Genomic DNA, 27253 nt, shown 5'->3' with positions numbered 1-27253 from the left:
TCTAAAACAAAGGCATATTTTGGAGGATCAGGAGGAACAAATACGACTTGAACAAGAGGACTTACGGAAGAAACGGGAACATTTAAGGAGAGAAAAGGAACAACTTGCTCTGGAGGCAGAATTAAAGGTGACAAATGCGAAATTGGAGGTTCTGGAAGTAAGCTCAAAGTGTGGCTCTAAAGTGTCAAGATGTGCATCTCAAACATCAGATGGCATGAATTCTTACTTGAAAAGGTCAGAAACTCAAAGGACATATGAACTAAATCCGAATGCTGAACGCTATGTGCCCACCAATAAAAGCTCTGAACCTACCTCCAGTCGCTTGTTAAATTCTGTCCCTGTTGGTGTTCAACCCAAACATGTTGTAAAACAACTACCCATACCTAATGTCATTCCTGTGTTTCAAAGGCAAGATACACAATCACCGGGTTTGCAAGATGTTTGTGACGATAATCCATCCATCAATTCTCTGGACATTTTGAACATCATGCAGCGTCAAAATGAAATAACCGCGCTGTTGGTCCAACAAAACACAGCCTCTGCTCTGCCTATGAGAAATATACCTGTATTTGATGGAGATCCCCTGTATTTCAAATCTTTTCTCAGAGCCTTTGAAAATTGCATTGAGGATAAAACTCAAAATTTCAGTGATTGTCTGTACTTCCTAGAACAGTACACTAGAGGGCAACCAAGAGACATTGTGAGAAGTTGTCAGCATATGCCCTCTGAACCAGGTTATCAAAGAGCAAAAACGCTTTTGATTGAACATTTTGGCAGTGAACATAAAATCTCTTCGGCTTACATGGACAAAATCAACAACTGGCCCTCAATAAAACCTGAGGATGTTAATGCTTTGCAGTCATTTGCTTTGTTCCTTCGAGGTTGCTCCAATATAGTACATCATGTAAAGTATATGAAGGAGTTGGACATGCCAGCTAACCTCAGGACGATCTTAATGAAACTCCCATACAAGCTGAGGGAAAAGTGGAGAAATGTGGCATGTGACATACTGGAACAAACTGGAAGCAGAGCAGTGTTTGTTGATTTTGTGAATTTCATTGAAAAACAAGTCAAAATTGTTTCAGATCCTCTGTTTGGAAATATTAATGATGTTTCTCCAGCCAGCTATACAAAGCTATCCATGCAAGTTAAGCAGAAAGGGAAAAGTGGTACATTTGCCACCAGCATTAATGCACCAAAGGATGGACATAAAGAAATGGAAAACATGACAGCTCACAGTAACCAGCTCAAATGTATATTCTGCTATCTTACCAATCACACTCTGGAAAAATGCTTTCAGTTTAGAAGAAAGACACAACAGGACAAGATTCAGTTTCTAAAGGAGAAGGGGTTTGTTTTGGGTGCTTGAAACATGGACACACAAGCAAAGACTGCAGGAGTCGTTTGGATTGTGAAGTGTGTCACAGGAAGCACCCATCTGTCCTGCATGTGGAGAAGGAGGATACTACAAGGATAACCTCCAAAGAAACTGTGAGCACTGTATCCGGGAAGCAGCAGACGTGTGGTCATATTGGGGCTGGTGAAGAGGATACTGCTGTTTTTTCCATTGTGGCTGTGCAGGTGAAAAGTCAGAAAAGTAATAAAGTTGTGCATACTTATGCTTTCCTGGATCCTGGGAGCTCTGGTACCTTCTGTACTACAAGTATGGCTGAAAGGCTGGGAGTATCAGGAAAAAACTGTAATGTAGTGTTAAGGACAATGGGGCAGACTAAAACCATCAACACTACTGTAGTAACCGGTCTGGAGGTGTCTGGATTTGACACCGATGACTTTATTGAGCTGCCATCTGTTCTGACACAAACAAAAATGCCTGTCTCTAAAGTCAATGTGCCATGTCAGGATGATGTTGCCAAATGGGCGTATTTGAGCAGCATTAGGCTACATGAAGTAGATGCAGATGTAGACTTGCTCATTGGAACCGACTCTCCTAAAGTTTTGGAGCCATGGGAACTGATAAACAGTCAATGTGGTGGACCGTATGCAGTGAGGACCAGAGTTGGCTGGGTCATAAATGGGCCTCTTCGTGCTGGAGACTCTGAAGGTACTGGTGTCAAATCAGGATGCATTGTTGTAACTGCTAATCGCATATCTGTGGAACACTTGGAAAGTATGTTGATACAACAGTATAATCATGATTTTACTGAAAGAACAAGTGATGAACAACTTGAGATGTCAAGAGAAGACATTAAATTCATGAAAATTGTGGAGAGTACGACAGTGCTTAACAATGAACATTATCACATTGACTTACCTTTCAGAGTTGATGATCCTGTTTTGCCAAATAATCGCTGCATTGCACTACAAAGACTCCAAGGCCTGAAGAGGAGATTTAATAGAGACATTTCATTCAAGGCTCAATACGTTGATTTCCTTAACAACATGTTGGAGCAAGGATATGCAGAAAAGGTTCCCACAAATGAGCCCACTCTGGAACAAGGAAAGGTGTGGTACATTCCCCACCATGGTGTACGTCATCCAACCAAAGGAAAGTTGCGTGTTGTGTTTGATTGCGGCTGTACTTACAAAGGTATATCATTGAACAGTCAGCTCCTGCAGGGCCCAGACTTCACTAACACGCTAATTGGTGTCCTCCTTCGGTTTAGAGAAGAGCCCATCGCTGTTATGGCTGATATCAACGCCATGTTCCATCAGGTCCGGGTTCCATATAAGCACGTTAACTTCTTGCGCTTTCTATGGTGGCCCAATGGAGACGCTACAGCGGAGCCAGAGGAATACAGGATGTGCGTGCATTTGTTTGGAGCTGTATCCTCTCCAAGCTGCTCAAACTATGCACTGAGGAGAACTGCTGAGGATAATGCACTGCAATATTCACCCGATGTCCTTCGTACAGTTAAGACAAATTTCTACGTGGATGATTGTCTTAAGTCCACTGTGACAGAGGAAGATGCAGTGAAGCTCATACATGGATTAACATCTCTCTGTAAAAAAGGCGGCTTTCATCTCCAAAAGTGGGTCACAAATAACTCAAATGTGTTTGCACTTATTCCTAGCGAGATCAGAGCAGTGGGTTTGGAGAACATGGATTTGGACAGGGACCAACTCCCTGTGGAAAGAGCTCTGGGGATGCAATGGTGTGTTCAAGGAGATACGTTCAGCTTCAGGACTGCAGTGCAGGAACGTCCACACACTAGGAGGGGCATCCTTTCTGTGGTGAGCTCTCTTTACGACCCGCTGGGTTTTCTGTCTCCTTTCATAATCCCTGCCAAGTTACTGTTACAGGAGTTGTGCAGAATGAACTTCAAATGGGATGAGCCAGTTCCCCGTGATGTCTCCGAACACTGGTCTGAGTGGCTCTCTGAACTTCAGCACATGAGTGGATTTAAAGTGGAACGGTGCATTAAACCCAAAAACTTTGGAACACAAGTGAAAGCAGAACTGCATCATTTTTCAGATGCTAGTCAAACAGGATATGGCACTGTTTCATACTTGAGATTGGAGAGCACTGACAACGTGCATGTTTCATTTATCACAGGCAAGGCTCGTGTCGCTCCTCTAAAGCAACTAACCATTCCACGCCTTGAGCTTGCTGCAGCTGTGCTTGCTGTTCGAGTGAACACAATGCTGTTGAAAGAGCTACAGTTGCCATTGCAAAGGTCAGTTTTTTGGACCGATAGCACTACTGTTCTCAAGTACATCTTCAATGAAACAAAGCGCTTTCACACATATGTTGCCAATCGTGTCAGCACCATAAGAGAATCCACAGACGAAGATCAATGGAGGTATGTAAACACCAAAGACAATCCTGCAGATGAAGCTTCTCGAGGACTAAGAGCTCAAGAGTTTGGGAAAGGAAAATGGCTAAAAGGACCGGACTTTTTGCACTTGCCCCCCACCAGGTGGCCGAAACTCGACTTGGACTCCTCTTCCATTCCATCTGATGATGCAGAGGTGAAAAGGGAACTTAAGGTGAATGTTGTTACAATACACAGTGACAATCCTCTCAGTCAGCTCGTTCACTATTTTTCATCCTGGAGAAAGCTTAAAACATCAGTGGCCTGGCTGTTGGAGCTGAAAGAAAGACTTTTACTTTTGAGCCGAAAGAGAAAAGAATATGTGGTCAACCAGAATGAGAATGTGGAAAAGGAGATTAAAAAATTCAAAGCCGCACTTGGAAAATCCAGCTTGACACCAGAGCGCTTGGAGGAAGCTGAAAAGGCAATAATTCAGTTTGCACAAAACAAAGATTCAGTACTGAAATTTCCTCACTAGAACATGACCCAAAGACTGTTTTTAAAGACAGTCCTCTGTATCGCCTCGACCCCTTCATCGAAGATGGCATCCTCAGAGTTGGTGGACGTCTGTTTAAATCTGCACTGCCGTGGGAGGTAAAGCATCCTGTGATTCTGTCAAAGGATTTGCATGTTTCCCAGCTCATATTGCGTTACATCCATTGCCAACTTGGACATGCTGGACGCAATCACATGCTGCACAGATTGAGACAGAAGTATTGGATCATAAATGCCAACTCTGCGGCCAGGAAGATTCTCTCACAATGTACAGTGTGCAGAAGGTACAGAGGAAAGCTTGGAGAACAGAAGATGTCCGACTTACCGGAGGAAAGAGTTGTGCCTGATAACGCACCCTTTACAAATGCGGGAGTGGACTATTTTGGACCATTGGAGGTGAGGAGAGGTAGAACTGTGCTGAAGCGATATGGAGTGATATTTACCTGTATGAGTAGCCGCGCAGTACACCTTGAGGTGGCGCATTCCCTCGACACGGACTCCTGCATCAATGCTGTGCGAAGATTTATCTGCAGAAGAGGACCTGTGACAAGTGTAAGGTCAGATAACGGCACAAATTTTGTTGGTGCGAAGAAGGAACTGAGGCAAGCATTGGCCGCTTTAAATCACTCTAAAATTGAAAGGACTTTTGTGCAGGAAGGAATGAGATGGAGTTTTAACACCCCAGCTGCATCTCACCAAGGTGGCGTTTGGGAGCGTCTGATTCGCTCTGTGCGCAGTGTACTTACCTCTGTTGTTGGACATCAACTGCTGGACGAGGAAGGTCTGCAAACGCTGTTTTGCGAGGTGGAAGCGATACTCAATGACCGGCCAATAACTAAGGCTTCAGAAGATCCCAATGATTTAGAAGCGCTTACTCCAAATCACATTCTCCTGTTAAAAGGCAAGCCCATTCTGCCATTAGGTCTGTTCGAGAAATCTGATCTGTACATTAAGAGGAGATGGAGGCAAGTGCAGTACGTTGCGGAACTTTTCTGGAAAAGGTGGACAGCAGAGTATTTGCTTGTAATGCAAGAAAGGCAAAAATGGACGAAGCAAAAGAGAAACTTTATTCCAGGAGATATTGTCGTAATCGCTGATGCCACAGCTCCAAGAGGCTCATGGATGATGGTCCAAACGAAGATCAGCATCCTGGACAGACCAATAACCAAGCTCTGTCTTCTCTTGGAGGCTAATAATTGACTAGACGACTCATTCTTTCTCCTATCTCTGTCTTCCATCTGTTTGTTTCTTTCAGATATGGAGAATCTGAAGATGTGAAGATTCCAGTTTAATGTTTAAGCTACAATTAGAAAATAGCTCCTGTGTGTTAAAGCTAAGGTTAATTGTGGGTAAAGTACCGTTACAATTAGGGGCTGGGTTGTTGGAGCTATATTCTTATTTTTGTTTATTTTGGCTTAAGTTAATTTATAGCCCAATTTATTTCTTTTCTTTTCTTGTTAAAGTTAATTTGGTTTATTTTGTAGTTATGCTTTACTTGCATTGTCGTTTGTTGGTCACATGGTGTTATGTTCATTTGCATAAGTAGGTCAAGGTGAGAGGTGCCGCAGGCACGAGGGCATATGGTTTTTTACCAGCGTGAGAGAGGCAGCAGAAATGTCTGTAAGCTTGCTTATGTGTGTGAATAAACCTCCTCAAACTCAGTCTTGTTATGGACATTACCTTGCTTTGGTACCTCTGAACCTGCGTAAAGCCTAACCATGACGTAGCCTCAAGTGGCCATTTGAGAAGTTTGTTATTATTTGTTTTTGTTTAAGTTTATGGACAAATAGCCACTACAATTATTATTATTTGAGGTAATCAGTTTCCACAAATATTGTGAGTATTCTGATTTGTTGGGGTTTACAGTGTGTGATCAACAGCTGAACCAAGACTTCCTGTTGCTGTTCGGTGCTGAAACTGCCTCCAAGATGCTGAAGAAGTGGGACACAGCATTCAAGCCCAAGGTCAGTGAAGAGGCACCTGAATCAGTCGGCCGAGTTGTGGCGACTTCTGAAAGCTGCTGAGAGACTGACAGAGAACGATGACACCAGTACGCTACGTGACCTGCTTTGTTTATATTCCAAACAGCTGGTGCTGTTTACTTTGTGCATTCTGTGTAGATACTAGATAATGACTGCTTCTCCTTTGTATTCCCTCCTTATAGACAGGGACAGTGTCTCCATCTCTGGCCACCCACAGCTGGACGCAAGAGGATCAAAATAAGTGCCAGTGATGCCGGGGACAAAATGGTGCACTTTCACAAGCTACATTTGTTCTAATCTGTTGAAACTGCAGGAGCCAGTTGTTTACTTATATTAACTCAATAAGAGACAACTTGCAGTGGTATTTTCTTCCCCCAGAGATGTACGGGAAGTAAGCAATAAACAGAACGCTGTAAACTTAATATTTGCTCAACAGCAAAGACTTCTTGGGGCCACATGAACACACATACACACACCAATGCAATTTACCATCGTCTGTTTAGCAGCTCTAACTTTTCTAGTGTCACACAGACTTATGCAGTGAGTAGCTGAAAATCTGCTCAGTGTTCTTCCCCCTGTGAGAGTTCAGATTCCTACGTGGGACATAGTTCCAGTAGAGTGCATGTTCTCACGACACAGGGGCCCCTAACTGGACCAGAGGAGGATCTATAGCATCGCATGGAGCAGCAGAACCACTGTGTGGAGAAGAATCTAAAGAGTTACTTGGAGGTGTTCATGTTATTGTTCTGTTTTTCAGTCCTGCTGCAGCGCTGATGAACACCTGCGGGGAAGAGATGGCAAACAAGCCTACATCCTCGCTGTTGGCCGGACCCAGAACAGGACCGACACTCTCTACATCGTCGTAGACAAACAGCTCGTCCCCTGCCGCTCCACCGGCTCGTTGGCTGCTTTAATGAACTGTTTGAATCCCACTACGTGTTCAGCCTGAGTCATGACGAGTCCCTGGTACAGCTCTACACTTTAGTGCAGACGGCGGTCTACAACATCGATGTTACGACAACAGATGAGTCTCCAAGAGTTTGTGAGTTCAAACTGCTGAACCAGGGTGAAAAATGTTGAGCTGTTTCATTTGTCAAGCTGTTGATGTGGCTCGTCAGTCCTTGATAACCCGTTGAAGAATGGATCACAGCTTCTATCCTAGCACCAGGTTTAAGTTGTTTTGTGCACCAGAACGTTGTAGGCGTCAGTTTTCAACATATTCGGCTCTCAAAAAACATCTAAGCAGTGTTCATGAGAAGGATCTTTCTCAAAGTGGTGATGCAGCAAACTCAGAGTCATTTCAAGCTCATTTCCACCGTCTCCAAGATTCTACAGACGCTGGTGAAACAAGCGCCACGCTGAGTCCAGAGGCCAGGTGTTTTGAGGACAAGGGATCAGCTCCTAAAGAAAATATTTGCGCTTCAATCCTTGCTGAACTCCGAGGAAGTGGGACAGCAGATAGTTTAGTTTCAGCAGGTGTTAGTGATTTGGAAGAGCTTGCTGCTGGACTGCACTCCCAAGTTAAACATGAAATACTGTCTGCTGTGCCTGAAGATGATCCTCTAAGATCTACTTTAGTAGACACAATAGATCATTTTGAAAATCCATTTGTTGGCTTTAACACTGAAAATAAACAGGTGAACCTTGTAGGTGGGCTGATTAATCAGTGACGATCGGAGTCACACAAACACACTGAGCCATGAAACTTTTTGTTGCCGCAGCTACCAGAATTACAGTGTTTCTGCCCTTGTTCTACGTCATTAAACCACAGTTCTGCTGTGCCATCATGTGCAGTAGATGCAGGTGCCAACAGGAAGTAGCCCTGTAGTAGAATTTCATTGGTCCAAAACTGGCTTCACTGCTCTCCATTCAAATCAGCGGGGTGGCTTCGTCCAGTATTATACTGTCTGTGGCTGAATCACTAACTGTGTGAACGGGAGGGTTCGTCACGGATCAGGTGAAAGGTCATAATGTGGGTCATTTTATTTACTGCGAAATTATTATTAATTCATTTTTCTAATAGTTTGATTCGGCAGGGCTTCACAAAACGACCTTTACAAATTTAATTAGTTAATTAATTAAATTTGTCATTGACAAAAGGGCACTTTGGGCATCAAAGAGCAAAAGGGCAGGTGCTCAGGCACCCATTGCACCCCCCTCTGCATGTGCATGCTGCTCGAAACCTGATATTTTAAAGAGCAGATATTGTGAATGGACCAATCAGCAGCAGACACTCCCAGGCTCTGCCTCTGAATCCAGCCAATCATAAAGAGACACCTTTGGGACACGCAGAGATCCTCTCAGGCACAGAGCACCCACTCCAACACAAACACAGGTTAGGAAAATATATATCGTTTTGTTATGTTTAGAGTTTTGCAAGAATATGAAAATATTCCAATGTCTCTATATTTGTCTCTATTTCTGAATCACATGAACTGAATGAAACAAACATTTCAAAGAACATTTCTTTCTTTCCACTGTTGCTCTTCACATTACCTGACTTCCTCCTTCCCTGACCTGCCCCACCTGTTTCTGTAAATGTCACAGAACTGTTCAAATCGAAAGTAAAGTTTTCTCAGCGGTCGGCAGATTATCAGGAGGAGGAAAGGGACAGCTGGCTGTGAACTCATGTCCTCACTGTGTTTCTGAAGACTTCCTTTAGTGAGAAGCAGATTAACTTTGTGCTTGTTGGAGTTTCTACAGGAAGATGAAGATGTTTGTGGTGTTTGTGATCCTCGTGCACGGTAAGATAACCTTCCTCCCTCTGATCTGATCATCACCTTTTAATCTGGGTTTCTGTCATCTTAACTAGGCTGTCACCAATAAAGTGAAATACTGACCAAGCGAACCGCAGAGGATGGCTAACAACACGCAATGTTCATACTTTCTTGCTTGACACTTTAAAAAACGCGTGTTACATGAGTAAATTAGTGCTTCAAAAATTCCACAGGTGTAACACTGCTGTAGGTCGATAAGATGATTCACAGGACGGGTCTTTACCTGCTTTCTCAATTGATCACTGATCACAATCTCTGTCTGGTTCCTTCTCTCCTGTTTCTCAGGTTGTTTGAAGGTGAAATCTGTATGTGTGTGAGAGTGTTTGTGTGTGTGTGTTTTGATTTTTTTCAGAGTGTTCTAATGAATGCAGTTTCATGTGATCTTTTAATGTTGATTATTGTTAAATTATTCTAATTAATGCAGTTTCATGTGATCTGATTTGAAGTGACATCATGAGGAAGAAGAAATGCAGTTTAAATCATTTTTATTTCTTTATTGTTTCATTATTGTACTGATGAAAAGTTGGACTGACTTCAGTGTTTAATGACATAAATCTCTGTCAGCTGTTTGTGTCTCTGACATTAAAATGTTTTCTTGAACAGAAAAGCTTGTGTTTCCTGACGGCTTCAGTAATTTTTAGAGATTGATAAAGAAGTTTAGTTCTTGTGCAGATAATCAACAGGACTGAAGGTTCAGCTTTCTGTCTGTCAGTCTGAGACAGAAACTGGACCAACAGCTCTGACAAACATGAGGAAGCTGAAGCTCCTCCTCTTTCCTCAGAAGAGATCTGTGGTGATCTGGACTCATTCCAGAGAGCTGCTTTAACAAAGTCTGAACCTGAACAAGATCCAAGTAACACAATGTGCTTCACTTAAAATAAACAAGGACAATGACAATAATGCCACCCCCACTCCCTTCCAACTCACAAAATAAGGAATAATACAAATATGAGAACAGGAGAATAAAATACAATAAAAACTGTATCGGTAAAAAGAGTAAAAATGTAAGTACATAGATAAATAAAATAAACACAATCCAACTAGAAGCCTGGTTAAACAGGTAGGTGTTTAGTTTGCTTTTAAAATATCTCTGCTGCCCTCAGGAAGGCCGTTACAAAGACTTTGGTCATAGTAAATAAAAGGACACCTCAACATCAGTTTTCATCTTTAGGGACTTAATTAAAATGCTTCTACCAGAGGACCTGAGGTTTCTGAAGGTTCATAAGATAAAAGCAGATCTGATATACACTCAACGGCCACTTTATTAGGTACACCCATTTAATTGCTTGTTAACTCAAATAGCAAATCAGCTGATCACATGGCAGCAGCTCAATGTATTTAGGCGTGTAGACATGGTCAAGACAACTTGCTGAAGTTCAAACTGCTGATCTGCTGGGATTTTCATGCACAACCATCTGGGTTTACAGAGAATGCTCTGAAAATATCCAGTGAGCGGCAGTTGTGAGGACGAAAATGCCTTGTTAATGTCAGAGGTCAGAGGAGAAAGGGCAGACTGGTTCGAGATGACAGAAAGGCAACAGTAACTCAAATAACCACTCGTTACAACCGAGGTCTGCAGAATAGCATCTCTGAACGCACAACACGTCGAACTTTAAAGCAGATGGGACCACACTGGATCTCTTCTGTCAGCTAAGAACAGGAAACTGAGGCTACAGTTCACACAGGCTCAGCAAAACTGGACAATAGAAGACGGAAAAACGTTGCCTGGTCTGATGAGTCTCGATTTCAGCTGCGACATTCAGATGGTAGGGTCAGGGTGTGAACAACATGAAAGCATGGATCCATCCTGACTTATATCAACAGTTCAGGCTGGTGGAGGTGGTGTAATGGTGTGGGGGGAATTTTCTTGACACACTTTGGGCCCCTTAGTACAAACTGAGCATCGTTCAAACCCGACAGCCTACCTGAGCATTGTTTCTGACCATGTCCATCCCTTTATGGCCACCATGTACCCATCCTCTGATGGCTACTTCCAGCAGGATAATGCACCATGTCACAGAGCTCAAATCATTTCAAAGTTGTTTCTTGAACATGACAGTGAGTTCACTGAACTCCAACGGCCTCCACAGTCACCAGATCTCAATCCAATAGAGCACTTTTTGGATGTGGTGGAACGCCAACAAATCTGCAGCAACTGTTTGATGCTATCATGTCAATATGGACCAAAATCTCTGAGGAATGTTTCCAACACCTTGTTGAAGGATTATGGCAGTTCTGAAGGCAAAAGGGGGTCCAACCCGGTACTAGCAAGGTGTACCTAATAAAGTGTCCAGTGAGTGTATGTGCTGCTGCTTCTGCTGTTACTCTCTGAATTCACTGAAGGAAAGAAATGTATGCCATCCACTCTGAAGCTGAAAGTAAAAACATCACCACTGGAGTAAATAAAGCACAGAGGCTCCGTTTCATTTAGTAAAGAGGGCTGACGCTATCATCAGCGCTATTCCAGAAGCGACCTGAGGCTTGTGTCTGGGCAGCAGATAGTTCTATAACTGTGTTATTGTCACTTCAATTCAATTCAGTTCAATTTTATTTATATAGCGCCAAATCACAACAACAGTTATCTCACAGCGTTTTTCATAAAAGAGCAGGTCTAGACCGTACTCTGTGATGTTATTTACAGAAGCCCAACAGTTCCCACCAAGAGCAAGCACTAGGCGACAGAGGCAAGGAAAAACTTCCTTTTAAGAGGCAGAAACCTCGAGCAGAACCATGACTCAGGGTGGGCGGCCATGTGCCTCGACCGGTTGGGGGCGAAGGAGAGAGAGAGAGAGCGAGAGAGAGAGCGAGAGCGAGAGCGAGAGAGAGAGAGGGGAGGGAGGCAGTCTACACAATATACACACAGAGGTACAGACAGTAAAGGTGATGTTGCTATAGACTAAATGAAAAATGGTACAGATATTTATAGTAGTGTTAATGATAACAGTCGTAATGTTAATGATTATAATAACAATAATAACAATAAGACTAGCAACAATAGTCGTTGCAGCAGAGGGTGTCGAGCAGGAACACGGGGGCAGCAGGTGACCCGCAACCACAGATCCAGACTCCACAGCTCCAGAGCCAGAAACACCTGCAGGAAGTGATAGGAGGAGAGAGGAGAGAGACGAGAAAGCACAAGACTACCAGAAAGGGGAGAAGTTGTGTTAGTAACATGCAATAATGGGATGAGGTTGCATACAGAGGGAGAGAAAGTAGAGGAGAGAGGAGCTCAGTGCATCATGGGAAATCCCCTGGCAGTCTAGGCCTATAGCAGCATAACTAAGGAAATGGTTCAGGACTCACCTGAGCCGCTCTCCTGACTCTCCTGATCAAAGATAACTCCAAGATTCCTCACAGTGGTGCTGGAGGCCAGGGCGATGCCATCAAGGGAAACTATATCTTTAGATAATGCATCACGGAGGTGCTTAGGCCCCAGAACAATAACTCCAGTTTTATCTGAGTTTAACATTAGAAAGTTACAGGTCATCCAGGTTTTAACATCCTGAAGGCACATTTGAAGTTTAGCTAACTGATGAGTTTCATCTGGCTTGATCGATAGATATAACTGAGTATCATCTGCATAACAATGAAAGTTTATATTTCCTGATAATATTGCCTAAGGGAAGCATATATAAAGTGAACAGGACTGGTCCGAGGACAGATCCCTGAGGAACTCCATGACTAACGTTGGCGTGCATGGAGGACTCATCGTCAACATGTAAAACTGAAATCGATCTGATAAATAGGACTTAAACCAGCTTAGAGCGGTTCCTTTAATGCCAATGAAATGTTCCAGTCTCTGCAATAGGATCTGATGGTCAATGGTATCAAATGCAGCACTAAGATCTATTAAAACCAGTACAGAGACAAGTCCTTTGTCTGATGCAATGAGGAGGTCATTAGTAATTTTCACCAGTGCTGTCTCTGTGCTATGATGAACTCTAAATCCTGATTAATCATATCTAGTATAGAAGTGCTGACTAAGGGTAAAACATCTTTAAACAACCTAGTCAGGATGGGGTCTAAGAGGCAGGTTGATGGTTTAGATGAAGAAATTATTGAAGTTAGTTGGTAAAGATTGAGGGAGGCAAAACAGTCTAAACATATATCTGGTTTTACAGCGGTTTCTAAGGTTCCTGAGTTTAGAGATAAGTCAGTGCCAGTTGAGGGCAGGTCTTGGTGAATTTTGTTTCTAATAGTTATATATAATATTATATAGAATTTTATCATTAAAGAAGCTCATGAAGTCGTAACTACTGAGAACTATGGGAATACTTGGCTCAATAGAGCTATGACTCTCTGTCAGCCTGGCTACAGTGCTGAAAAGAAACCTGGGGTTGTTCTCCTATTTTCCACTAATAATGAAGAGTAGTACACTGCTCTGGCATTACGGAGGGCCTTACATGTACAAGCTTCATGTGGTTGATTTCTGAAATTCCAAAAGGATATTTAAGGACTGCTGTGTCTTGTTTTATTGCTGTGTGATGATTGTGTCCAGTACCACCCGCTGGGCCATGACCACTTTGTTACTATTACTGTGTTAAAATTGTATTTGTATAGTACCTTCCAAACACACCATTAAAACAATGAGATTAAAAGAGAAATGTATTGGACTGGGCTTAAAACATTTATTAGTTAAATAGAAATTTATAAAGGTTTAAAAGGCCTCAGAGAGCAGGAATGTTTTAAGACGTGACTTAAAGGACTGTAAGGTGCTAGAGAGTGCTAGGAGCATAAAAACAGAAAGCTGTTTCTCCATGTTTTGTTCTCGAGAAGGGAATTACAAGCAGCCCAGCATCTGAAGACCTGAGGGGTCTAGCAGGTTCCTGCTTTTGAAGGAGGTCATTGATGTAAACTGGCCCTAGCCCATTGAGTGCCTGATAAACAAGCAACAAAACATTAAACTTGATTCTTTCACTCACTGGAAGCCAATGAAGTGATCTCAAAACTGGAGTGATGTCTAGTTCTGAATGTGCTGACGTTGTTTAATTGATCTTTTAGAGAGGCCTGTGAAAACATTGTTAGAATAATCTAGTCTACTAAATATGAATGCGTGTATGAGTTTCTTGAGGTCCTCCTTGGACATTATATTCTTGATTTTTGATATATTTAAGATTTTTTACTTGACTTGTGGTCGTTAATGAAAGGGATTCGAGGTGAGCAATAACTTAAGTCTCTCCTCTTTGGCACCCAAGACAATAAGTTCTGTTTTACTGGTATTGAGTTGCAGGAAATTACAGTGCATCCAGTTGTTAGTTTCTTCAGTGCATTTTGTTAGGGAATCAATTGGACTGTATTCATCAGCTGACAGTGCTATGTAGATCTGAGTGTCATCTGCATAATTATTGTAGGAGATGTTGTTATTTTGGACAATTTGGACATTTGGCAACATGACCATATTAAACAGGAGAGGCGAGAGGATCGACCCCTGGGGAGCCAAGGAACACAGTTGCTGAATGTTCACTACCATTTCTCCTATTGATAAAGTTGTAGCTGATTGTTTGCAACAGTAATTTCTGGTGTTAGCTCCTGTTGTCTGAGAATAAATACAATAGCACATTCTGTCTAATCCAACCGCTGCTGAATAAACGTTCACTGCTGGTGGCTGTACGATAGATTGTGGTATATTGTATATGTAGCTTTTTGATCTTTTGTGCCTTTCTCTCTTCCTCCTGCTTTCTAACCCCATATGCATACACTACTTAACCCCTGCAGGTAGCCGCTAGTGCGTAACCATTTTGAAATCCTCATCTGAAATCCTCCTCATGCTGCCTTGATATTCTGCCAACAGGTATTTTCAAAAATGTTTCTAAATGCATTGGCCTCAGATTTACTACAAATTGTCAACATGTCTCTCCTCTCAGGCTTTTTCTCACAGGCCCTGAAAACTGCAGTCATTAAGCCACTCTTAAAAAGAGCAACCTGGACAGTTCACTAATGAGCAATTATAGGCCCATATCAAATCTTTTCAACAGCTTAATGCTTTCTTGGCACTAAATACCTGTTTTGATGTCTTCCAGTCAGGTTTTCGACCACACCACAGCACTGAGACGGCTCTTGTTAAGGTCTTCAATGACATCCATTTAAACACTGACAGTGGCAGAATTTCAGTCTTAGTATTATTGGATCTCAGTGCTGCATTCAACACAGTCGACCACAACATATTACTCTCATATTACTGGACTTTCTGGCACAGTACTAAACTGGTTTGAATCCTACTTAAAGGACAGGGACTACTTTTTTTTATAGGTAATCACACATCTGAGCTGACCAAAATGACATGTGGACTTCCCCAAGGCTCCATTCTGGGGCCTCTTAATATTTACATGCTTCCACTGGCTCAGATTATGAAAAACAACAATATATGTTATAATAATTATGCAGATGACACACAGATTTACATAACCATTTCACCAGGGGACTATGATCCCATACAGGCGCTGAGTAACTGTATTGAGCAGGTCAACGGCTGGATGTGCCAGAATTTTCTTCAATTAAACAAAGATAAAACTGAAGTTATTGTTTTTGGAGCCAGGGAGGAACGATTGAAAGTCAGTGCTCGACTTCAATCTGTAATGTGTGGTGGGAAGCTCAGGCGAACACTTTTCTTTCTGTGAATTTTATTCTTCTGCAGAAGGACTCACAGCAACACGTGTATGTATGCTCGAATGAGTGTGGAGAGCTCCGTGAGCCTGTTATTTATATAGTTATAGGGTCAATCATATCATCCCACAGAGACACGTTGTCACTGAAGTCTGGATAACAGAGATATTTTAACTGTTACGTTTACACAGATTCAGTACCACATCATAGATGAGTCTCCCTGAGTCCAGGGTTACATGCAATATGTTTGGAATTTCCATTACATTTACTCCCTTTTAGCATTTTCTGCTAACCAAACATAAGAATACAAACATTTCATGTAACCTTAGCAGTACTTGCAGAATATGTGATTAGGTAAGAATATAAGAGATAGACAATAAGAAATATATAAGTATAAGGATAAAATAATTATTAAACAGATTAAACTTCACTTTCTTCCCCTCTGAAAGGTGGGATCCACTCTATTGAATCAGTTAGTTCAGTTGGTAGTTGCGTGACCCATTGATAATTTAATTGCTGTAGCAATCATAGATCTAGCACAAGGGATCACACAGCATGTCAGGAGGAGAAAATCAAACCTTGTCTGGTGAAACACACTGTTCCGGTCCAGGCTGTTGGATTTGATATGATGGGCTTGTAGATTTTCTGCTCCGTTATCTGAGACATGTTCCAAAATCGGGTTGTGGAGCCCCCATAGTTGACCATACTGATGTTACACATTTCAAGTGCCTTGGTCATATCCTTAACTTTTCGGCCAACCCTTGAGTGAAGGTTAACAGGGCTCCTAGTGTCTCTGAAACCTTTAATGGTCTGGGTTTCACTGGTATGGGGTCTCCCACTCCATGAGGGAGCTGTGCACACACATAACAGTACAGATTGGTCACTTTTCTTGAAGTGGTCATCATGGTTGCTACCATGCATTGTCTTTCAGCCCAGCCGGGCTGTCAGGGAGGATGCGTGGCTCCTCCTCTTCTGCCTGGATTTTTCCTTCAGTCAGGCCTAAGTTTGTTGTTTTCATGTCTGGAAATGATGACAGGACGATGATGAAAGTGAGCAGAACAACGCCTTTGTTTTCTCTCGGTCTGTCACCTCTCCAGAGTTGGTTTCTGGCATCATATCTTATCAGTTTGTGTCACCTTGCCTACCCCTGTAATCAGTGTGCCCGCGTTGAGTGTTTGGGAGATTAGTGGTTCTAGGTGGTCACAGAGACCTCCACTCCCCTCCCTCCGTAGGAACACAAGGCAGGGGAAAGCTCAGCTCACTCACTGATCTCGATCTTCACCTGGTTTGAGGCCTTTTGGTTGCTTTGGCACTCATTTGCAGTGGGTGGCGTGAATCCAGGTTGCTCTTTCTGCCACCTTTACTGCTGTTTCTGTTGTTAGCAGTATCTGAAATGGCCCAGTCCACCTGCAAGCCCGCCAGTTCTTTCTCCTGAAATCCTTTACCACGATCCAGTCCCCTGGCTCCAGATCGTGCAGTTTCTTTTCAGCAGCCTTCGGGATGGCGTGTTTGACCTGCATGTGAATTTCAGAAAGCACAGAGGACAAATTAGCAACAATATCTCTACATTTCATCCTCACATTGGCTGGCATCAGGGAGTTGTCTTTTTACTGGCCCAATCCCCATGTTCAATGGTCTGCCAAATAGGACTTCAAAAGGACTGAGACCCCCTCTGCCCCTCATCCGGCTCCTCATGTGCATTAAAACGATTGGCAAAGCTTTTGTCCATGTTAAACCTGTTTCCTCACAGCATTTAACAAGCTTGTTTTTCAATGTGTCGTTTTCTCTTTTAAGTGCACCTCCGCTAGCTGGATGATAAGCACAATGTTGCCTCAGATCTATCCCCACATACTCCCCTACACTCTTCAGTGCTGTGCTAATGAAAGGTGTCATTACCACAGGAGATCTTAACTAGGATTCCCCAGTGAGGAATGATCTAGCTTATCAAAGCTTTTGCAACTGCTGCTGCGTCCTGTTTAGATGTTAGAAATGCCTCTACCCATTTAGAAAACATGTTTCGTACCTTGCGATGTTGTCAGTTTAATGAAGTCCATTTGCAGGTGCTCAAATGGTTTGTTTGTGGGTGGGTGTGCCACCTGTGGGATCTGACTCGGCTGCCCCACATTGTTAGCTGCACAAATCATGCAACTTTGACAAAATTTCTGGGAGAAGTTGAGGAACCCCTTTGTGAACCAGTATTATTTCCTGCGTCATACTCCCTTTTGATACATGGTCCGTGTGTCAACTTAGCATAATAAGGAAACCGATACGTAGGCAGACATGGCTTCCCATCAGGCCCATACCACACTTTGTCAGAAAATGTTCAGCCAGTATTTTCCTCAGAGCTGGCCCTTGTCTGCAATACCTGCAAATCAGCTGTAGAAGTCAATGATGGGTCAGTTAAACAGTACATTGGGTGTTTAGTGTGTGATTTGCTGCAGCCTTTGCTGCAAGGTCAGCTCTGGCATTCCCCTGTGAGATAGGATCAAGTTTGTTAGTGTGAGCATCACATTTACACACAGCAACCATTTCGGGCAACAGCACAGCATCAAGTAGTTCAGCAACCAGCGACAGGTTTGCCTGTGGATGTTAAAAACACCCCAAGAACGGCTGTCTGTAAAAATGTTTACAGTTTTGTCCTTTGCATATTTACATGCTTCTGTCAGTGCAACTAGCTCTGCTGCTTGTGCAGAATAGTTTGAAGGAAGCGGTTTTGCCAAAGTTGTCTCATGCCAAGTTGTTACTGCAAAACCTGCTGTATTTTTACCAGTTGCTGGATCACGTGATGCTGAGCCGTCCACAAACAACTCCATGTCTGGGTTTGTTCGGAGTCTCCTGCAAGTCTGCCCTTGGAGAGCAGGCTTCTGTTATGACTGCAACACAATCATGCAGCTGCCCTTCACCTGGAGTTGGGAGGAGAGTAGCAGGGTGTAGTACAGTGCATCTCTTAATAGTGACGTTAAGCATAGATAACCATAATAAAGGCTAGATGTCTTACGGCGGAGCCTCTATCATCATCACCGGTGGTCGTCTTGTCACAAGCAAGCTTTCTGGTGGGCTCTGTGGTACCTAATGAGTGATCAGCACAAACACAAATACTCTTATCTCGTTGAAATCTTGACGGATATACAAACGATTTGGTTTCTTACAAATGTTATTAACGTGGTTAATTCTGGATGCTTGAACATGTTGAAATTGCAGATCTTTTCAAAAAATGACTTAATCGTGCAGCATAGTTGTGTATCACGGCTACTTGCACAAGTTATCAAGGCTGGGACCGCAATTGAACTGTTCAATTATATAGGTTTTACTTACACCATGTGTATACCTCCACAGTAGTGTTCTCTCTACAAGGTGGGGATTTCAACATGCAAGGGGAATCTTGTACCCATTTTTTTATTGCAAATAAATGTCACTTTTAGTTATATAGTTAATAGTTTACAAATAGAGACTTTGGTGTAATTATTCCATATTTTGTGTAGTCATTCTATATAGCGCTCATAGTGAAGGAGGTTTATTGAGGGAAAAGGGGGTTGAAGGACTGGAGTGGAGGGAGAGGTGGATGCCGGGGAAACACTGGCACAGGGAAACCGACAAGACTGGGACCAAGGAGCCGGGGAGCACTGAGGCAGAGGAAGCGGGGAGGCAAGGAAGGACTGGGAGGACGCCGTGAGGGAAGTCCGAGGAGGAGGAGACCGGAGGAAGAGCCCAGCCGACTGGACGGAGGACGAGGGTGAGTGAACCTGGGAGGGAGACAGACAGAGAGACAAGGTTAGGGAGACAACGACAAGGTACAGGGTAAGTGTGAAAAAAAACAAGAAACATGAAAGCCTGAACGTGGGGATGGCACCGGTACGGAGCAACAACGATCAAGCAAGAATGGTGTGGAGAACCGGGGTTGAAATACAGGCAGGGATGAGGTTGATTACTGGCAGGTGTGGCAGGCTGACGAGGTGGATGATGAGGTGCAGGTGAAGGTCGTTGGCTGGGCTCAGGAGCGGAGGGAGAGAGAGAGAGCACACAGGGGAGGAAACAGGGAGGCAGGCAGAGAACAGAGAAAACCAAGGAAAAAGCAGAATAACTGAAGAAAAGGAGAAAAAACCAGGACACTCACGGTCAGCCGGGCCGCCACCATAACACATATTTCATTCTATATTGACCTTTGCACAAAGGTGCTAGGGCTCAGTTGTGTTTCTAAAGTCATATCAAGTGACCTAGAGGGCTGAAATGTGGTCAGTTCAGAGATGCTGGTTATCCAGCAGAAAGAAAAAACAATATTCTAGCCTCTATAACTCTGTGCCAGTAATTTACACAATTATTCTGATTGTTCCTTAGAAACTGCAGGGTCTCAGCTTTCTAAAGAGGTCATGCATTTGATGGTATGCAAAAATAGGTGGGAACAGTGATCTCTGAAGTAGGCACAGTGAAATGTCGGGGAGAAAAGCCTAGTAAATGGCCCAACCCTGAAGAAGTTAAAATAAACATGTAATTCAAATTATTTTATTATTAATATCCATATTATAAAAGTGTATATATTAATTAGGGCTGTCAAATGATTAATTGCTTCCAAAATAAAAGTTTGTGTTTACATTATATATGTGTGTGTATTGTGTATAATTATTTTGTATATATAAATGCATGTATACATTTAAGAAAAATGTGTTATTTTGATATAAAATGTATTTTATTTATAAAATAAACATGATATATACATTAAGTCTATACACAGTATATACATGCAAATATTTCTTAAATACACATGCATGTGTGTGTATTTCTGTATTAAAAATAATTTTACACTGTACACAAACATATATTATGTAAACACAAACTTTCTATTTTGGACTTATATTAGGGCTATCAAACGATTAACCACATCCAAAATAAAAGTTTAAAGTTTTATAAGTTTTAAGTTTTATAATATATGTTTTTATACATCAAAGCAACAGTAATCCTAGAGATGCTTGGCTATAAGATGAACACCAGCATACCTCCCATGGAGGAGAAGGCCAGAGGTCAAGATCAAGGCAACATGAAGAGAGGTTAGTCAGCTCTCAGAGCTACAGAAAGGTGCAAGGAAGGGGCTACCTAAGAAATACAACAAGCCGTCGATACCTGAGGCTCTGGACACTGCCAAACAAAGACTCACCACTCTGGCTACCCGCCTAAAGAGATACAACGGAGAAGCAGAAGCCAGGAAAATAAACCGGATGTTCTCCACCGAACCATCCACCCAGGGCTGAGACTGAACTGTACTGGAAGAACATATGGGAGAAAGAGGCATCCCACAACACCAATTCTCAGTGGCTAGTGGATCTAAGAACACATCACAGCAATCTCCCAGAACAAGAACCAGTAACCATTACAACGGCAGACATCCAAGAAAGAGTGGCAGGTATGAAGAGCTGGACAGCACCAGACCCTGACATGATCCACACCTACTAGCTGAAGAAAACTAATTGCACTCCATGAACACCTGGCAGCACAAATGAACCAACTGCTGATGGATGGGACCCACCCAGAATGGTTAACCCAAGGACGGACAGTCCTGATCATGAAAGACCCCCAGAAGGGAACAATCCCATCCAACTACCAGCCAATAACCTGCCTCTGCACAACATGGAAGCTCCTGTCAGGCATCATAGCGGCTAAGATGAGTAGGCACATGGTTCAATAGATGGACAGGGCCCAGATGGGAATGGGTAGTAATACCAGGGGAGCCAAGCACCAGCTACTGGTTGATAGAGCGGTCACTCGAGACTGCAAGACCAGGCAGACCAATCTGTGCACCGCCTGGATTGACTACAAGAAAGCCTACGACTCAATGCCACATACATGGATACTGGAATGCTTGGAAATGTACAAGATCAACAGGACACTAATAGCCTTCATCAAGAACTCAATGGGGCTGTGGAAAACAAGTCTGGAAGCCAACTCAAAGCCAACTGCACAAGTCACCATCAAGTGTGGCATATACCAAGGCGATGCACTATCACCGCTGCTGTTCTGCATAGGCCTGAACCCCCTCAGCCCAGAGATGGGGACTCGAGTTAAAGACTCAGACTTAAGTCGCACACACAGTGACTTCAGACTCGACTTCAGACTCGTCCTCAAAAGACTTCAGACTCGACTTGGACTCGAGGTGCGCGACTCGTGAACAATGTTTATTTTAAGGAAACGTCTGATGAGCTTGCCATTATTCCCCTCCCTCTGTTACTCTATAACCTGCCTACATAACACGAAACATCTGCTGCGTGCGGCCGCACGTGAGAGAGGACAACAAACTCCGGCAGCGGCTATGCCATTCATCATAAACTTTGGCTTTAAAACTTCATACAACAAGACCCAAACAAAGAAGCGCTGAACGCAAACATGTGTCGAGTGAACATGTTTAGCACAGCAATGACAATCTAACGTTTGCTTGCTTCTTGCTTCAGCTACGACCTACGGGAGGTTAACTCCGACTGTCGCTCGTTATGAAAAGATGAATGAGCGTTTGTTCACTTGCCAAACTTGTGGTGGTCGATTAACGTCCCGCTGGCTGCCATCACGTTAATTATTGCCGTTGGCTAGAAAGAGGTTACAGGTTTATTGTTGATCATGTAACTTTACAGTTTTATTTAATTATAACGTTACACTGGTTTGAGAGTCTGCAGGGTGTGTTGACTTACAGTAGTTTAAGCTGTCATTGATTGCATTCCACATTATGGTTGTGCTCTGTAAGTTAAAAACAGGTTACAGCTTTATTGTTTTGAGAGTCTGGGGGATGTGTTGACTTAGAGTAGTTAATAAGCTGTCATTAACTGCATTGCACATTACATGGTTGTGCCCTGTAAGTTAAAAACAGGTTACCGCTTTATTGTTGACCATGTAACTTTACAGTTTTATTTAGTTAACTTTGAGTTTGAGAGGTTTGAGGTTTGAGAGTCAAGAGGGTTTGTTGACTTACAGTAGTTTATAAGCTTATAATAAGTCATTAATTGTAGACGCATTGTACATTAGGCTGCATGGTTGTGCTCTGTAAGTTAAAAACAGGTTACAAGTTTATTGTTGATTATGCAATGTCACAGTTTTATTTAGTTAACGTTACACTGGATTTAAGAGTCTGGGGATTGTTTTGACTTACAGTATTTAATAAGCTGTCAATAATTGAATTGTACTGTGATAGGCAGGCTTTAGCCTCTCAGTGAAGCTCCACCCTCCTGTCTCTCTAGAAGCAGGCACACACCTGTGCCGCTTTAGGAGTTGATTTATAGAGAGCACTCAGGATCTCCCCTGTAGGCATTGTGGTCCAGTGTGGCTAGAGAGCATTGTAGGAGTTATGAGTCAAGGCTGACAATGTTTTTAACTGGTGAATATGTTTTAATTTGTTTTAATCACAGGTATGTTAAGTCACCTGTTGTCCTGACCTTGTCAGCTGAATAGCCTGTCGTGCTAAAGGTTCACCACAGAGAAGGCAGTGGGTAACGCTGAGGTAAAAAGGTGTTGTCTAGTAGAGTTATGTAAGTTTACTAGTTTGTGTGCCTTTTGATAACATGATTCACATTGCAGTGGGCCTAAACATCTGATCCATAAACAAGGTGGAGTCAGAGCTGGGTTGACTACTTACTGCATTGTGCGAGGTAAATATCATTTTGTTAGGTATTTAGCAAGTATGTTTTGGCAGTGTGTGTGTTAAACAACTGAACTAATTAAATTATCGTAATTTTAGGGTTGTATAGCCACTGCTGTTTTGCCTGCCTGATCAACTGCTGCTATTTGTGTTTGAATTATGTCTATTATTTTATGAGATTTGTTACAGGTGGATGGGCCCCTGTGAATGTGGTTGCCAACTGCCGGGGTCTGCTAGGGGTGTGGTGGTTGTCCCTGTTTTTTGGCTGTACGATTTTCCTCAGTTTGTTCTCCTTTTAGTGTTCTGCCGGACTGACAGGGTGGTGGATTGTGGGAACCCCTTTCCCCTTCAATGCATGTGGTGGTGGGTATGACAGCTGTGTGTGCATGCTTTACTTACAGTTACAGTTTTATTGTGTGACGTTTGTGTGTGTCTTGCTGTGTCTGGGTGGCACCAGTGTGAGTGGTGGTGTCAAAGCACCTGGGTGGCGCACAGGTAACCCCCCCCAGCAGGTCTGGCCCCTGTAGATGCTGAGGTGTTTTTAACCGTGTGCTTGTATCCCTTTGCATCTCTGGCAGTAATTTCATTCACATCTTATTGGTTTTTATTGTTGTGCTTGTGCAGCGAATAAAATTGCCCAAAGCCTGATTTTTTAAAATTGTTTAAATAAATCTTCCTTCCGGACAAAACTGAATTTTATTAATTGTGGGAAACCCATGGCAATTGGTAATTGACTATTTGGGGATTTGAACCCCTCACTATTTGACTCGGTTACATTACATGGTTGTGCTCTGTAAATGGAAAAACAGGTTACAGTTACAGAATTCCTTATAGTTATGCAGTTTTATTAGCAACCTAGATTGAACGCAGCAGGTGATACAACATTCATTATAACAACGAGAGACTTGAGACTTGACTTGGACTCTAGCTCAAAGACTTGTGAGCATTTCTGCCTCAGCCAGATCATCACAAAGACTGGCTACGATACCAGTTCCAAAGTGGAACCACAATCAGTCACCTCCTCTACATGGATGACATCAAGCTGTATGCCAGAAATGAGCGAGACATCGACTCACTGATCCACAATACCTGGATCTACTGCAACGACATTGGAAGTCGTTCGGACTGGACAAGGTCGCATGGTATCAAAAAGAGGGAAGATAATCAGAACTGAGGGGACTGAACTACCAGAAGGCCACATTGCAGATGTTCAGGACAGCTACAAATACCTTGGGGTACCGCAGGATAACAGAAACCATGAGGAGACAGCAAGGAAGACCACAGCCAATACAGAGAGTAAGGCAGGTCCTGAAAAGACAGCTGAATGAGGAAAAAAAAGAGCCGAGCCATCAACACATACGCCCTGCCAGTCATCAGATACCCCGCTGGTATAATAAACTGGCCAAAGGAGAAGATAGAGGCTACTGACATCAAGATGAGAAAGCTCCTCACAATGCATGGAGGGTTTCACCCCAAATCCAGCACCCTGAGACTGTACACCAAGCGTAGCGAGGGAGGCCGAGGGCTAGTGAGTGTCAAGACTACTGTCCAGGATGAAATGACGAAGATCCAGCAGTACATCAGGAAGATGGCCCCCAAAGATGAAGGGCTTAGTGAATACCTCAGGCAGCTGAAACCTGAAGGTGAGGACAAGGAAGATGAAGAACCTTCATGAAGGGACAAGCCGCTGCACATGTACCACAGACAAATAGAAGAAGTGACTGATATCAAGAAATCCTACCAGTGGCTGAAAAGGCTGGACTGAAGGACAGCACAGAAGCACTAATCATGGCGGCACAAGAATCACACAGTACAATCAATAGAGGCTGGGGTCTACCACACCAGGCAGGACCCCAGGTGCAGACTGTGCAAGGATGCCCTTGAGACAGTACAGCACATAACAGCAGGGTGTAGATGCTGGCAGGAAGCGCGTACATGGAACAACATAAACAGGTAGCTGGCATAGTGTACAGGAACATCTGTCATGAGTATGGGCTGGAAGTCCCAAGGTCAAAAGGAAGACACCTCCTACGGTAGTTGAGAATGACCAAGCTAAGACCCTGTGGGACTTCAAGATCCAGACTGACAAACTGGTGATGGCTAACTAACCAGACATCGTGCTGATCGACAAACAGCAGAAGAAGGCTGCAGTGATAAATGTGGAAAAATGCATTTGCCAAGTCTATGACAGAAAACCATTACTGTCAGGTGGTACCTGTGAGAGGATCGTGTGAGGGTTTGGGACATTTGGCCACGTGCGTACACTGCTGAGTTGACTTGTTTTAAGTCTTGAACAAAACGCCACTCATCTGGCTGTCCGGTGTCCCGGATTTTCTTCACTGGGAATTGGGTTCTCACAGGAGATTTTCACAAGGCACAATCACTCCTGCTTTCAGGAGAGAATCAACGACTAGCTTAATGCATTCAACAGCCTCTCTTTTCAAAGGATATTGATTTTGACATGGTCTGTATGAGGATTTTGGGGTGATAACTACAGGTTCATCACCTTTAATTAGCTCTACATCATACTTACTCTGTGCCCACAAGCATGACTTCACTTAACTCAGGAATGTCTGAGACATGTTGACATGTTGACAAAAATGTGTTTATCAATCTTTGTTTATCATCTGTTGTCACATTTGTCATCTGACAATCTGTATCTGGAATGAGCTCGACAGTTCTCACTGCAGTCACTACAGCAGAGAATCTTTTACGATGTACCTGTAGTCGACTATGAGAGTCAACATTTCCCTGCCACATTGATTGTATGTTCAGGCATGTGTTGATATATGCATCATTCTTGTATTTCGCTATATCCTTGTACTTTATCAGTTTCCTGTCTCCGCTCAAGATACAGAATAGCCTCATTTATCAAAGTCTGCATGTCTGCTTCAGTTTTAACCTCTGTGTCAGTGTGTGTGTGTGTGCTCTCATGTGATTCATGTGCAGGTTGCTCTGTCATCTCAGTTCCAGTGTCCAAACCTTCCTTCCCTGGCCTCGGTTTCCCTCCTGCTAGTCAATCAGCCATCTGTCCTTTGTTAGCCTCTGGGCAGTTTCGGGCCCAATGTCCGTGCTTTTGCAGATATAACAAGCATCAGATCTGCCACGGCCTCCTCCTCTGCCTCTGCGACCCTGACCTCTGTCTCTTCTTCTGCCTTTTCTCTGATCTTGTTGCAGCTATGCCATCTGCAGGCTGTCATTCTGCTGCTCTCTCTGATCCTTTTTGTTCAGGAGGAAATCCTCGGCATGGAAGGCATGTCTTTGAATAATCTCCAGGTGACCATGTTGCCATGTCAAACAGTTGTGTTCACCATGTTCACGATCTCTGGCCTCAGTCCAGTAAGAAAGTTGTTTCTGAGAGTGGCTTCCCATGGGGTGATGATATGTGATGGTCCCATCGCATCTGGCTTTATCATATCGCTGTGGATTTCATGAAGTTCAGCGAGTCTGTTCAGGAAGTCTGTCACTGTCTCGGCACGCCTTTGTGCACCCTGTTAATAATGCCCAGTCCAGCCTCCGGGAAATAGTTCCTCTATTTTCTTACAATGATTATTAACCACCAGTCTGTGGTTTGCGTTCTCTGCGTCATCCCAGAACGGTTTTGAGAGTCTAATGTCCTCTGCGGGAAAACTGCTGACACCCGTGCCCAGGTTGCCCCCATCTGAAGGGTCAACAGTCGTCTCAGTTCAGCGGTCGTGGGTCGGAATTGTTTGCAAAAGATCAGAGATGTTCAGCATATTTCACCCCACTGTCCTGGACTCAAGGAAGCTGTTTGCTTCCTTCATCTCGCTGAATAGCCCGTCTGGTGGACCAGCTGTGCGCGCTCCATCTGCGGACGCCACTTCCATCATTGGGGCTGTCACATGGGGTCCGGAGGTTGGTAAATAAATCTTGTTGGATCTGGGTGGTGGTGTGGGCTGGGGATGGCTCCTTCCCACAGCTGCGGCTGCTGCTGTTAGCGCGTTGTGTGGGTAAATCTTTTAACATGTTTCTGCTCCTCTGCCTGTTTCA

At 43.4% G+C, this 27253-nt stretch overlaps 3 protein-coding genes across 6 annotated transcripts in view; 2 read left to right on the top strand and 1 right to left on the bottom strand.

The window, feature by feature from the left end:
• The window catches only part of LOC119911829, a 113169-nt gene that overhangs the window by 36287 nt on the left and 49629 nt on the right, over positions 1 to 27253 (bottom strand). The gene's annotated exons all lie outside the window — the stretch shown is intronic.
• Positions 1 to 27253, top strand: part of LOC119911835 (G2/M phase-specific E3 ubiquitin-protein ligase-like) — a 114940-nt gene that overhangs the window by 48027 nt on the left and 39660 nt on the right. The gene's annotated exons all lie outside the window — the stretch shown is intronic.
• The window catches only part of LOC119911832 (V-set domain-containing T-cell activation inhibitor 1-like), a 40408-nt gene continuing 22001 nt past the window's right edge, over positions 8847 to 27253 (top strand). For 3 of the 4 annotated variants that reach the window (XM_038730783.1, XM_038730782.1, XM_038730781.1), the window contains exon 1: positions 8847 to 8994. In XM_038730783.1, the coding sequence (XP_038586711.1) occupies positions 8958 to 8994 (37 nt within the window). In that variant the 5' untranslated portion in view covers positions 8847 to 8957. The remainder of the gene's footprint in view (positions 8995 to 27253) is intronic. The other variant, XM_038730784.1, reaches the window with a different exon arrangement.

The sequence above is a fragment of the Micropterus salmoides genome, unplaced genomic scaffold, assembly GCF_014851395.1.
Source record: "Micropterus salmoides isolate LMB-PRFRI ecotype aquatic unplaced genomic scaffold, ASM1485139v1 Ms_hic_scaffold_2, whole genome shotgun sequence".
NCBI lineage: Eukaryota > Metazoa > Chordata > Actinopteri > Centrarchiformes > Centrarchidae > Micropterus > Micropterus salmoides.
Note: the sequence above shows the minus strand (reverse complement) of the source record. Positions and strands in the feature narration are given on the sequence as shown.